Genomic DNA, 13,128 nt, shown 5'->3' on the forward strand with positions numbered 1-13,128 from the left:
ACTATTCAGTGCAAGACGATAGGCTTTTCAAAAGTAGTACTGGCACATTAGATATTTACATGCAAAAACAGGAATTTTATCCCTATCTCACACCATACACACATATCAACTCAAAATAAATAATATCCCTAAATGCAAAACATGAAACTAGAAAACTTGTAGAAAAAACATATGAGAAAAAATTTGTAACCTTGAGTTGGGCAAAAATTTTTTAGATATAACATTAAAATCATGATCCATAAAAGAAAAAAAACTGATAGGTTGGGCTTTAGCAAAATTAAGAATTTCTGCTCTTCCAAAGACATTGTTAAAAGAATGAAAATATACACCACAGACTGGGAGGAAATATTTGCAAATCACATAATCTGATAAGGGAGACCAAAAAAGAGTACATACTGAGTATTTCCATTTTACAAAATTTTAGAAAATACAAACTTATCTATAGTGACAGAAAGAAAACAAGTGTTGCCTGGGGGTGGAGGGGAAAGGCTAACAAAGCAGAACAAAGAAACTCTTTGGGGTGATGGATACTTTCAGCATCATGATTGTAGGGATGGTTTCAAAGGTATACGTAAACACCAAAACTTACCGATGTGTACATGTACATAAGTTATACTCTAATAAAGTTGTTTTTTATAAAAGAAAAAAAATACACTGAAACTGTTTGTGAATTAAAGAAGGTATTAAAATGTACCAGAAGAAAGATAAGCAAATATTTTATAATCTTAAAATAAAGATCATTTTAAGCACAACATGAAAATTTGAAACTAAAAAAAAAAAATGAAATGAAACTTTAAAATAAATTTTACAACCTAAAAAACTTTATATGTTAAAAGAGTACAAGTAATTAATAAAAATTACAAAATTTCTATGCTAACAAATAATTTAGAAATGCAAATTTTAAAAAGAGATGCCACTTTTCACATACCCATGTCAAAAATTTTAAGATTTAAATCCAGCTGCTACTCAGTACAAACCCCGATGTTGAGTGTGTGACTTCATATAATTATTCTGGAAGTAACTTTGGTATTTGAATACAGTTTTCAAAAGTGCATATCCTTTAACTCAGCCATTTATCCTCAAAAAATTCCTCCAAAGAAAAACAGAGAAGTACAAAAAAGCTATGTACATGGTACCTCCAAACAACAGAAAGTGAAAGATGCTCAGTCGTTTCTGACTCTATGTGACCCTATAGACTGTAGCCCACCAGGCTCCTCTGTCCATGGAATTCTCCAGGCAAGAATCCTGGAGTAGTTTGCCCTGCCCTTCTCCAGGGGATCTTCTCAACTCAGGGATTGAACCCACGTCACCTGCATTGCAGGCAGATTCTTTACCATCTGAACCACCAGGGAAACAATAGAATATTACATTGATATTAAAATACAAATTGATTCACAAAGATAGCCATATATTTGAGTACCATAAAAGACTGCTACAATAGCATGCTATTTGGTATAACATTTAAGTAAAATTTTTCTGTAAAATTTCTGGTATCATGACGTACACTGAATGTCAGCTAACTTAACATCTATTCCCAACTCCTTTTTCTTAGCCCATCTACATTAGTTCTCAGCTCCCTTTACTGTAGAAGAGACCATGTGACAATATTATGGCTACTAAGCCATAAGTAGAAATCTCCTATGAACTTTATGGAAACATGCCTTTCTGATAAAAGTTATTACCATAGTCATCTCTTTCCTCTACTTCCTGCCTTGTAGTTAGATGACTTAAGCTAAAGCACTCTAATGGCAGAAAGTGAGGAGGGAAAACAGAGCCTCTTGATGAGAGTGAAAAGAGAGTGAAAAAGCTGACTTAAAACTCAGCATTCAAAAAACTAAGATCATGGCATCCAGTCCCATCGCTTCATGGCAGATAGAAGGGGAAAAAGTGGAAGCAGTGACAGATTTGATTTTCTTGGGCTCCAAAATCACTGTGGAAAGTTACTGCAGCCATGAAATTAAAAGACACTTGCTCCCTGGAAGGAAAGTTATGACAAACCTAGACAGCATATTAAAAAGGAAAGACATCACTTTGCCAACAAAGGTTGGTATAGTCAAAGCTATGGTTTTCCCAGTAGGCATGTACGGATGTGAGTGAAAGTGGAAGTGAAGTCACTCAGTCATGTCTGACTCTTTGTAGCCCCATGGACTGTAGCCTACCACACTCCTCCATCCGTGGGATTTTCCAGCAAGAGTACTGGAGTGAGTTGCCACTTTGAGAGATGGACCATAAAGAAAGGTTGAGCGCCTAAAAATTGATGCTTTTGAATTGTGATGCTAGAGAGGACTCTTGAGAGTCCCCTGGACAGCAAAGAGATCAAACCAGTCAATCCTAAAGGAAATCAACCTTGAATATTCATTGGAAAGACTGATGCTGAAGCTAAGCTCCAACACTTTGCCCACCTGATCCGAAGAGCCAACTCATTGGAAAAGACCCTGATGCTGGGAAAGATTGAAGACAAGAGCAGCAGAGGTTGAGACAGTTAGATAGCATCACTGACTCAATGGGCATGAATTTGAAAAACTCCAGGAGATAATGAAGGACAGGGAAGCCTGACTTGCTGCAATCCATGAGGTTGCAAAGAATTGGACGTGACTTAGCAACTGAACAACAAATCCAAAGCAGCTATCTTATTGCCATGGAAGAAGCCAACATACTAGAGAGTGCACATTTCAAAGAGAAAACAAAACTGGGTCTTTGACAATATTCACAAACCATCAGACCAGCTTTCATACCCACTTCTGGACCTCTTTAATCGAGATCAAGAAATTTATATTATCTTGCTTAAATCACACTTAGCCAAAATCACCCAATTATTTATATATATGTATGTATGTAAATATTTTCTGTATAGCCATTAAGCATATTAAAGGTTTTTTTATAATTAGAATATTCTCTACTAGCCAGGATTTGGGGCCCTAGATACCTCCATTCAAACACTGTTGATAAAGTTAACTAGTATGGCCCTTCAGAAAGTCAATTTCACATTATGTTTCAAAAGCTTTAAAAATATCACCCTTTGTTGGACTCTGTAATTCTGCTTTTAGATATTCATCAAAGAAATAATAATAAATTAAGAGAATCACTGATGTAATATATTTATAGTATTAATAAACTGAAAACAACATAAATGTTGAAAACTATAATGCTGGGCAAATGATTTTACAGACAGATTTATGATAGACTAGCATATAATTATTAAAAATCATAAAATAAAAATCTAATTACATAGAAAGGTGTTTCATAACAATATGCAAAGTAATATTCTTTGGTGGGATGAAATGCTTAGAGAAAATATTTTTTAAAAGAGTAGGGAAATGTAATGAAATATAAGTAGAAACTGCTCGGTTGTAGAATTATCAGTAACTTTTGTTTTTTTCTTCTTGGTTATCCATTGCTAAATTTCAGAAATCTTTTGTAACCAGAAAAATTAAAGCTATTTTAAATATACAAAAAAGTGCTGAAATAAACAAATAGGAAGAGATGTAGACTAAAAGTTGTTTTATTCCTTCTCTATGAAGAGCATTCATTTATTTCCATTAGAAAATAAATTTGCAATAGCAACTTTAATATTAACATATAAAAGTCACATATAGCAAGAATGAATATATTATAGAAAGTAAAAAAGTAGCAAGAGTATTTATGTTAAATAATTACAGGATTCCAGTATGTTTAATATGAATACAAATCTGGAAATTCAAAAGAGAACACACTGTATTCATAAACTGAATCTTAGGGGAAATTTTTTTTTTTTTTTTCTCTAATTTTGTTTTATTTTTAAACTTTACATAATTGTATTAGTTTTGCCAAATATCAAAATGAATCCGTCACAGGTATACATGTGCTCCCCATCCCGAACCCTCCTCCCTCCTCCCTCCCCATACCATCCCTCTGGGCCGTCCCAGTGCACCAGCCCCCAGCATCCAGCATCATGCATCGAACCTGGACTGGCAACTCGTTTCCTACATGATATTTTACATGTTTCATTGCCATTCTCCCAAATCTTCCCACCCTCTCCCTCTCCCACAGAGTCCATAAGACTGTTCTATACATCAGTGTCTCTTTTGCTGTCTCGTACACCGGGTTATTGTTACCATCTTTCTAAATTCCATATATATGCGTTAGTATACTGTATTTATGTTTTTCCTTCTGGCTTACTTCACTCTGTATAATAGGCTCCAGTTTCATCCACCTAATTAGAACTGATTCAAATGTATTCTTTTTAATGGCTGAGTAATACTCCATTGTGTATATGTACCACAGCTTTCTTATCCATTCATCTGCTGATGGACATCTAGGTTGCTTCCATGTCTTGGCTAGGGAAATTTTTAAAAATTTGTCATTGAGTCCCATTGTTAAAATGAATAAAATGCAAATATATGCTGATGAACCTACGATACATCAAAACAACTAAGTCCAGAATCAGGACAGAAATGAATGAGTTATTTAAGCTTTCCTTAGTACTTCTACCCAACCAGAGCTTACACAGATTCCTTCTCTGGTCAAAAGCATGCATTCTTATTTAATCTCTATTGGTTTCAGCCATCTACAGTAAAGATTGACCACTCAGAAGCCAGACTTAAACATTTTTCAAAGATATTAATAAATTTAGCATGCAGCATATACAATTTATATTGTCAGGATAGGAGACCAAGGAACTAGTATGTTTGTATAAGATGCTACAAAAGCAGTGACTCTTCCCTTTTTATAATCCAAATTTGTTACAAGAAAATTGACTAGGAGAGAGAGAAGGGAAGGGAATAAGAAACCAAAAGGCACAAAACTACTTGTTAACTACAGACACACAAGCACACACACACATGCTCATTCACTCAAATTCATTTAAACTAAAGAATAGATTAAGTGTAATAAAGAGCATCTTGGAGATTTTCATAGAGTTATATATAAATAAAGCTTTTTAAAAAGACTTCAAATTAATGAAAAGTAAATGTTAATCACTTTAAGTAGTTAATAACACAAAAGTTGACTTACCATAAATTTCTAAACCTTGTGGGAAATACTTTGTATTCTAAATCCTATCCACTAATGCAAGGGTGAAGATGCATCTTACAGTCAACAGTGCTGAATTTTAATGATGGATTTAAAAGGGTTGATTTAATTCCCAGGTATTTTTTTAATTCCACCTCATCACCGAGAAAGTTAATAGATATGACACATTAGAAACCCTGGCAACTACAGATGTTTGATCCAATCAGTGTTTCTCTCTTTTCTAACTTACTCAAAAAAGAAAAACCAACACCTGGAGAAAGTCACAGATTCCCAATTACCCCAAATGTTCACTGTGATATTCAAGCTTTATACATGAAACCCCTTCTAAAACATCAGAGGCAGAGAATGAACACTGTCCCTTTCAACTGCTGAAGACAGCGGAATCACAAACACCTACTTAAGAGATTACTTTTCAGAGGCATAAGAATATACTTTTAAAAGGTACATCTCTAAAAACCTACAATGAAGATGAATAATAAATATTTATATGCTTAGAAAAGGATATATTCAAAAACCTACAGTAAAGATGAATAATAAATATTTACATTCCAAGCCAAAAAATCCCACGGTCTAAAAAGAAACATTTGATGTTTTCATTTCTGTATTCTGAAGCAAAATAATGATTATAATAATTCCAATCAAACTTAAAAGGTACACTTTATTACCTTGTTGATATAACCCATTCGCCTTTGAACAGGCAAACAAGAGGAAAAAACCCTTGAGGTATTTTTATATTCTGACTTAACAATTATCTGATAATTACCCTATCATTACCTGTTGATGAAGGATTCCATTCTAAATTCTTAACATTTCTGATGTTACAGGCATGTTACTTCAAAAGTCCTACCTGGAAAGAGACTGAGAAGGCTGACTGGAGATTTGTTGGTATCAATAGTTAGTTTGTGGCTTGCAGTTTTTGAAGGCTGGCCTGGTAAGCAGACTAATTTCAGGGGAAGTCTAAACTTACATTGGCTAACTCGAGGAATGCCTGAAATTAAAAAGAGAGAAATATATACTCATAAATTTGACAAATAAGAAAAAAACTGTATTACTTCCCTAATTGTACTACATGGTAGCAACATATCTTAGTTTAAATGTTTGCTACCTGACCATTTCATCTAGCACAACTGAAATAACTGGAAAGCATTATCATAATTTATGTATTTACATTATTATCCAAAGGTACAAGGCAAAAATAAAATCTTAAAAAGGAGCATAAGTATAAGCTCTGCCTTTAATAATAATATCATTTTTAAAAATTCACAGTTGAATGTTATATAAAACATTATATGCAGTTATATTCAATTACTAAACTGTCTTTAAGACTGTCAAAGCTCTAGTCCTAATCCAAGACTATCAGCTAAAATGAGCAAAGAATATGAAGTTTATATCAGGAATACTCTGTATGACCATATCTAATCATTTCTCTATCTCCCCAATCTTTTAATCTTTAGCTTTTTTATTTACTAAATATTCAAAGTACAATTAACAATTTGCAATAAATTATGAGCATGAAAGCAGAATTTGTCCTACTGAAGTTCTAATAAACTTCATGTCATTTTACATATCAAATTAAGAATATTACTTTCATACAAATAAAATTTTCCCAATTCATTTAACTTCACATATCACTTTTAAACAGTATTCTGAAAGGTTTACACAGTCACTCAATTCTCAAATTTTTTCAGAAAGTATAGAGGCATATTGAAATAGGCAATTTCATGAATAAATAACAATGAAGATTTTTATATAAGAATTTAAAGTTTTAAAAGCCATTCCTTTTAATATTTTTATAAAAAATGAAACTGAAACCAAAGCAAACTAGGCTCAGCTTAAAAATAGGAAAGCAGAAGAAGGAAATTTTGGAGACATGATCCCAAGGTAGGATTCCTAGAATTAGCAATACATTCTGTTAATGCCAATTGGAGTTGTGTGGTTTATTCTACAACCAAGCTGGGAGTATGCTTTTCAGTACTACTTATTCACAAGGACAGTGAGATATCATCAAAAATGGCAAACATACTGATATATGAGGTCAATTAAATACTTTTTCAGAGCATGTGGAGCATATTTGTCATTCTCTTCAATATAATCTATTATCCATCAAATTTTACATAGCTCATTTTTTGCTCATAATGAACAGATGTTAAATTCACTTCTCCTGGAATCCTAGATGCAAATTATAACTGGTGTCTCTTCAGAAAAGTCCCAGGGTATTATTTCCTGACATTTTGTGAGGTTTTAGAGGCATATGTATTTGTACTTAACAGTGATGAAATGTTTTGACTCAAAATATTATGGTAACATGATCTAAGCTACTGCTCAAACCACAACTATCAATATCACCATAAAAAAATATCACAAAGTATTATTCTTTCCAACTTCATATATTCCATACATCCCCAAATTATGAAAATATACCTACTAATATGCTTCCTCTACAATATATAAATTACAGCCTCAATTAATAGATGCAATCTGGAAAGAACCAGGAAACTGAAGCCTATTTCCATTTCCTTCATTTTAAATGAATAGAATAACGGGGGAAAAAAACACTTCATCTCTGACAATTCTGTACATGCACAAAGAGAAGCTATCATCTATGTACTTTCAACCAAGTCTGAGCTAATTGTTCAAATAAAATTTAGCTGTAAACACTCTTTTAAAATTATACTGCTAAAACTGTGGCTCAGCTTCACTTGGACCAGGTACTGACTGAATTTGTGGTAAAACAAAATTAATCATGATCAATGCTAGCTTTACATTACTTATATATATTTGAAGATTATTGCCCTAAATCTCCAAGAACCCAGAGCTAAAAAAACTAGTGGTATATACATGTTTTCAGAAATTGAAACAAATGGATTGCAAGCACTAATAAACCCAAAAAGGGTAATACATTGTAACTCAATTCACAGTTCAGTTAAGTCAGTTAATGACAATATCACACACTAGGGCAATGGTCAGCAGTTGCTAAGATTTGTAGAACCTCTCCAGAATTTCTTTTCTCTCCAAGAATTGTAAACCTGTTTCATAGGACATTTGGAAAACATTATTTTGAAAAATGATGACACATACTTAATAAAATGATTATGGCTATTTTTTAAATGATGGCAGCTTGAGAAGTTTTACCATTAGGGAAGAAAAAAAGAATATGAAATCCTTTAGAAATAAGTTTAAGGAAACCAAATCTTTAAAAATAAAAATTACAAAGCCAGTATTTTAGAATACTTCCCATCAAATTAAAACCTAAACATTTCAAAATATAATGTCTAGCATTTAAACATTGGGTTTATCAGAGGCACATTTCTACTGAGGTTTACATTTTCTTAAGAAACTTGAAATGTAAAATAGCCTACCAATTAATCTTCAGGCTATAATTGTACCTAAACCTGAAGCCAGAGATGTGTAGAGGTATGTGTGAGGGTATGCATATGTGTATCTATAATAAGGAAAGAAAAAAATTATATGTATTTGAAGACTTTCCAAAGTTGCTAGTAGGGTAGCTTTCAGCTTAGTTGAAAGAGCCTCAGTTCAGTTCAGTCGCTCAGTCGTGTCTGACTCTTTGCGACCCCATGAATCGCAGCACGCCAGGCTTCCCTGTCCATCACCAACTCCCGGAGTTCACTCAGACTCACGTCCATCAAGTCAGTGATGCCATCCAGCCATCTCATTCTCTGTCGTCCCCTTCTCCTCCTGCCCCCAATCCCTCCCAGCATCAGAGTCTTTTCCAATGAGTCAACTCTTCGCATGAGGTGGCCAAAGTACTGAAAGAGCCTAACTTGCCCTAATTGTCTACCATCAGCAATATTTTGTTGGCAAAATAGGCTATTTGGCTTATTCAACTCTCTGAGTATAATGCTGAGAGAGAAGAAAATTTGGTCATTTGTAATACGCAAATATTGGCCTACTCAGTCATCAGACTGACTTTGTTCTACAGTTTTTTAACAAATATAATCACCTCTCCTTCAAACACTTCCCCTGCTAGCTTACTAGAGGAAATGGACAGTCACAATTACTATGGTGCGATTAATCACAAAATTAGTTAACACTTACAGACAAAATTCACATCAAAATCACTCCTGACAGAACAGTTTTTCCAGAAAGAGAATTCTAATTACCCCTGGCACACCCAAGAGACCAGTATCACTGTCAAGAGGGAAGCCAAAATGTGCTTTAAAAAAAAAGGAAAAAGAACTTATATACCAGAGTAGAATAACTATATATTACACATCTATATAATGCCTTTAGAACTCTTTCCAGGGGCCTGCTAGAGTCATTTCGTATTGAAAACAAGGGGCCCGAAGCAGTAGCAAAGTCTGGTAGCCAGAACTTCCTTGATCCCTTCCTGTTATGTCTGGCTACGTACTGTGCTCCATCTGCAGTCATGTTTTACACTGCCCATGTCATGTAACTCTAATGCAGAAATAATGGAGACTAACTCTTATGGGACAACATAAAACCTCATTTGCTTCTCTTTTTCCACATGTAAAAGCAGGACTGCTTATCTGCAATACAGTCTGAACAGATCAGGTCAATAAAATGGAACAGTCTTTGAAATGTGAAGCTTTGTGTATAAGTAAGATCTAAGTGGCAACATATTATTTTTTTGCATACTAGGTGAAGCTGAATATTTCAACTCTACTCCTGAAGCTTAATTAAAATTTTTAAATATAGCATAAGAGATTATTCAAACTGCCTTTAGCTTTGCACTGAAATACTAAAATTTCCATATATTGTGATTTTTTTCTCATAGTTTGATCTGAATTTATAGCAAAAGGGAATAAATTACTTTCAATAATAACCTTTACAGATTTTTTTTAACTCAAAACAAATAATTTAAATAATAATACAGAATTTTCTAAAAGTTATTGCAAAATCTTATCAGTTACATGCAATCTTGCAAAGTAAAATGTAAATATTCATTATTAATATTTTTAATAACCCAAACTCTAATTTGACAAGTACACTTTATGTAAGCTAAAAGCTTATTTCTGTTAAAATATTTCTCATATAAATATATTTTCATCTTCCAGACACTATGCAATTCAGGTTGTTGGTACCACCACAACTACATGAGTAATTAAGGCCATGGCACCCCACTCCAGTACTCCTGCCTGGAAAGTCCCATGGACAGAGGAGCCTAGTAGGCTGCAGTCCATGGGGTCACGAAGGTCGGACACGACTGTGCGACTTCACTTTCACTTTTCACTTTCATGCATTGGAGAAGGAAATGGCACCCCACTCCAGTATTCTTGCCTGGAGAATCCCATGGACAGAGGAGCCTGCTGGGCTGCTGTCTATGGGGTCACACAGAGTCGGACACGACTGAAGCGACTTAGCAGCAGCAGCAGCAGCAAGGCCATTAAGTATTTTATTTATCTAATATTACCAATTAATATTATCAAATATTAATCTTAAAATGACTAATAAACTAAGACATACCATCCCATTAAGTCTGTGTCTAGAAAGAAAAATAATCAAAGTAGAAGATACTTTTAGAGTGCCTCCCATATAATCAGAATACTGCACAATTCAGGGACTTGAACCCTGCTCTCAAAGAGCTCAGAAATCTACTAGGGAGACCTAAGGAACAAAGAAATTCATATTATGATAAGTATTATAGCAAAGTCGTAAACAAAGGATTTGGAGAAGACAAAAAGTGACAACACTGACCCAGGCAAGTTCAAGGGGTCAGATTCTTGATAATATTTCCCTACAAATTCTAAACAAAACAAGGAATAGGCCCACAGACTGAGTACACATGGCATTCTGATCAGAGAAAGAGGTGAATCTTTGGGGGTATACAGAATCAGACAATTTAGAATTCAGAATTGTTTTCCTTACTCTTTTTAAGTAAACTAAGATAACAGAGCATACAGGCAAATCACGAGTAACTTACAGACATAAGTAGTCAATGACAGCTTAGGTTTTGTTCAAAAAGTCATGAAGTTTCATTGTTTCTCATGACTCTGAAACAACTAATAATGAATGACAAGTATCTATTACGGAAATATCTATTGTCTTCTCCATAGCCAAATTAAGGCACTGAATCACCCTAAAGAGGTTGCTAGAGTCAAAACAGCAGTCCATAAAAAGAATTCATTCAAAGGATAATACCACAATTCAATTACTAATCAAATTTCACTTCTGAAATTCATTTTGTTCTAAATTATCTTTTCACTTACCATCAGGATTTCGCTCTATCCATCAGAGGCAATGCAAAAAGGGATAGGGGAGAAAGAATACAACAAATTATGTCATAAAATTACAGCACAAATTTAATGCTCATCTGCTTAAAAAATAAATTAAAACTTTAAAGATTCATACAAACGACATAAATGGCCCTCCAATAAATATAAGCCAATTCACAGTTGAAGAATATAATATGAATAGCTGGAATCTAATAATATATTTGTTCTTCCACTCTCACAAGTCCATGAGAGGGTGTTATTCTAGTATAAATGTGGCAAAAAGAGGTAAAGATATATGATCTAACCAAAAACAAACCATATTCAATATGTAAATAACATCAAGAGCATTACATGAATTTTGGGGGAAGAAAATGAGCTAAAGGCAAATACATATAATTAATATTTCCAGTTAGCCTTGCTTATATTATGACTTTAATCAGTAGATATTATTATGGAACAATGTCTTTTTTTCCAGCTTGTCTTGGTATTCTTTTACTTTTATAGACTTGTTTTTACTTTAATTTCTAATTAGCTTTCAGCCAATTATTATCTATGCTCTTTGTTTTAGTAATAATTTATAATCTTTCAAAATCCATCTATACAAAAGCGTAATAGCTAAAAATGGTATGTGCAACCATAAGCTCACCAAATGATTTAATAACTTTATAGCGTAGTTTTAAGCTTTTGTCTACTTGCTAGGTATTCCATTTATTTATTTTAAATTTATTTTCAACTACTTTTCCTTAAAGATAAATGAAATAATTAGTTGAATTAAGGCATCAACAATTTCTACAACTATATTTTCAAGGAGTAACAAAGATAAAAAGTATAATAAGCTTTACAGTATTATAAAGATAATAAGTATAATGGAGATGTCCAATTAATGATAAATTATCTAGAGATTTTAGCCAACATGTCCTATTTTTTATTTCACAACTCACTGAACATTTCAATGTTCTTTTCAGAAATATCCAACTAAAATGTCCATCATTTCTTGATCCCTTACCGAAGTCTTGTATTTCTTTCTGAAGCCAGCTTTCTCAAAGCTGCTTACACATAAAATATTTACACTACCTCATATTTTGAAAATATAGGTAAAAGGTTAAAGTGGTCACTTTTGGCTAAAAATGATTTTTTATAATTTAAAATAAAATTATTTACAAAGATGAAACAGATTTTGAAAACATGTACTAAAGTTATTTAAAAAAAATACACCTCCAAGTATAGAGTTGTCAATGCAAAAACCAGAAAATTCACTGAGACAAAATAAGAACTACAATTTTAAAAACATTGCCAAGGTGCCTCATTAGCACAGTAGGTAGGGTGACAATTACATAAAAATATTGCTAAGTAACCAAAGTGTATATCAACAGAAAAAATATGAATATGGCATCTCTAAGGCTTTTTAAACTAAGACAACTGTACAGAAATGCTTAAAAGCACAAATGCAACATTGCTGAATGTTATACTACATTTAAACTTTTTTTAAAAAAGCAATGACTATAATTTATCAACCAACTAATTGTCAAACTGTTACTATGAAAAAATACATTTAAACTTTTTTTTAAAAAGCAATGACTATAATTTATCAACCAGCTAATTGTCAAACTGTTACTATGAAAAATTCACTATACAAAAACACAAATAAACTGTAAAATTGAATCCAACTTGAAATTTACAACAACTGGATCTCTACTGGTCTAAAGAGAACTTTTTGATCTATTAGTTTCTTGAAATAATACAGATCCTGTTCTTAAGTATTTTAACATGTAAGATACTAAAGAGTTTTATTTAATCACTAAAGCAGTGTCTGAAACTCTAAAGACTGCCTTAATATTAGAGTAACCTATATGGCGATTTTTACTAATTCAGACTAGGCTTTTCTGTTTAGCTCAAATATGTGAAGTCTGACTAGATAAATTCT

At 33.0% G+C, this 13,128-nt stretch overlaps 1 protein-coding gene across 4 annotated transcripts in view; it reads right to left on the bottom strand.

Annotated features, from left to right (window-relative positions):
* The window catches only part of BBS9 (Bardet-Biedl syndrome 9), a 474,880-nt gene that overhangs the window by 244,362 nt on the left and 217,390 nt on the right, over positions 1-13,128 (bottom strand). For all 4 annotated transcript variants that reach the window (XM_059885659.1, XM_005205480.5, XM_005205478.5 and 1 more), the window contains 2 exons: positions 11,199-11,213; positions 5,858-5,998 (listed from right to left, as the gene is read on the bottom strand). In XM_059885659.1, coding sequence (XP_059741642.1) covers positions 5,858-5,998; positions 11,199-11,213 — 156 coding nt within the window. The remainder of the gene's footprint in view (positions 1-5,857; positions 5,999-11,198; positions 11,214-13,128) is intronic.

The sequence above is a fragment of the Bos taurus genome, chromosome 4 (genome assembly GCF_002263795.3).
Source record: "Bos taurus isolate L1 Dominette 01449 registration number 42190680 breed Hereford chromosome 4, ARS-UCD2.0, whole genome shotgun sequence".
Taxonomy (NCBI): domain Eukaryota; kingdom Metazoa; phylum Chordata; class Mammalia; order Artiodactyla; family Bovidae; genus Bos; species Bos taurus.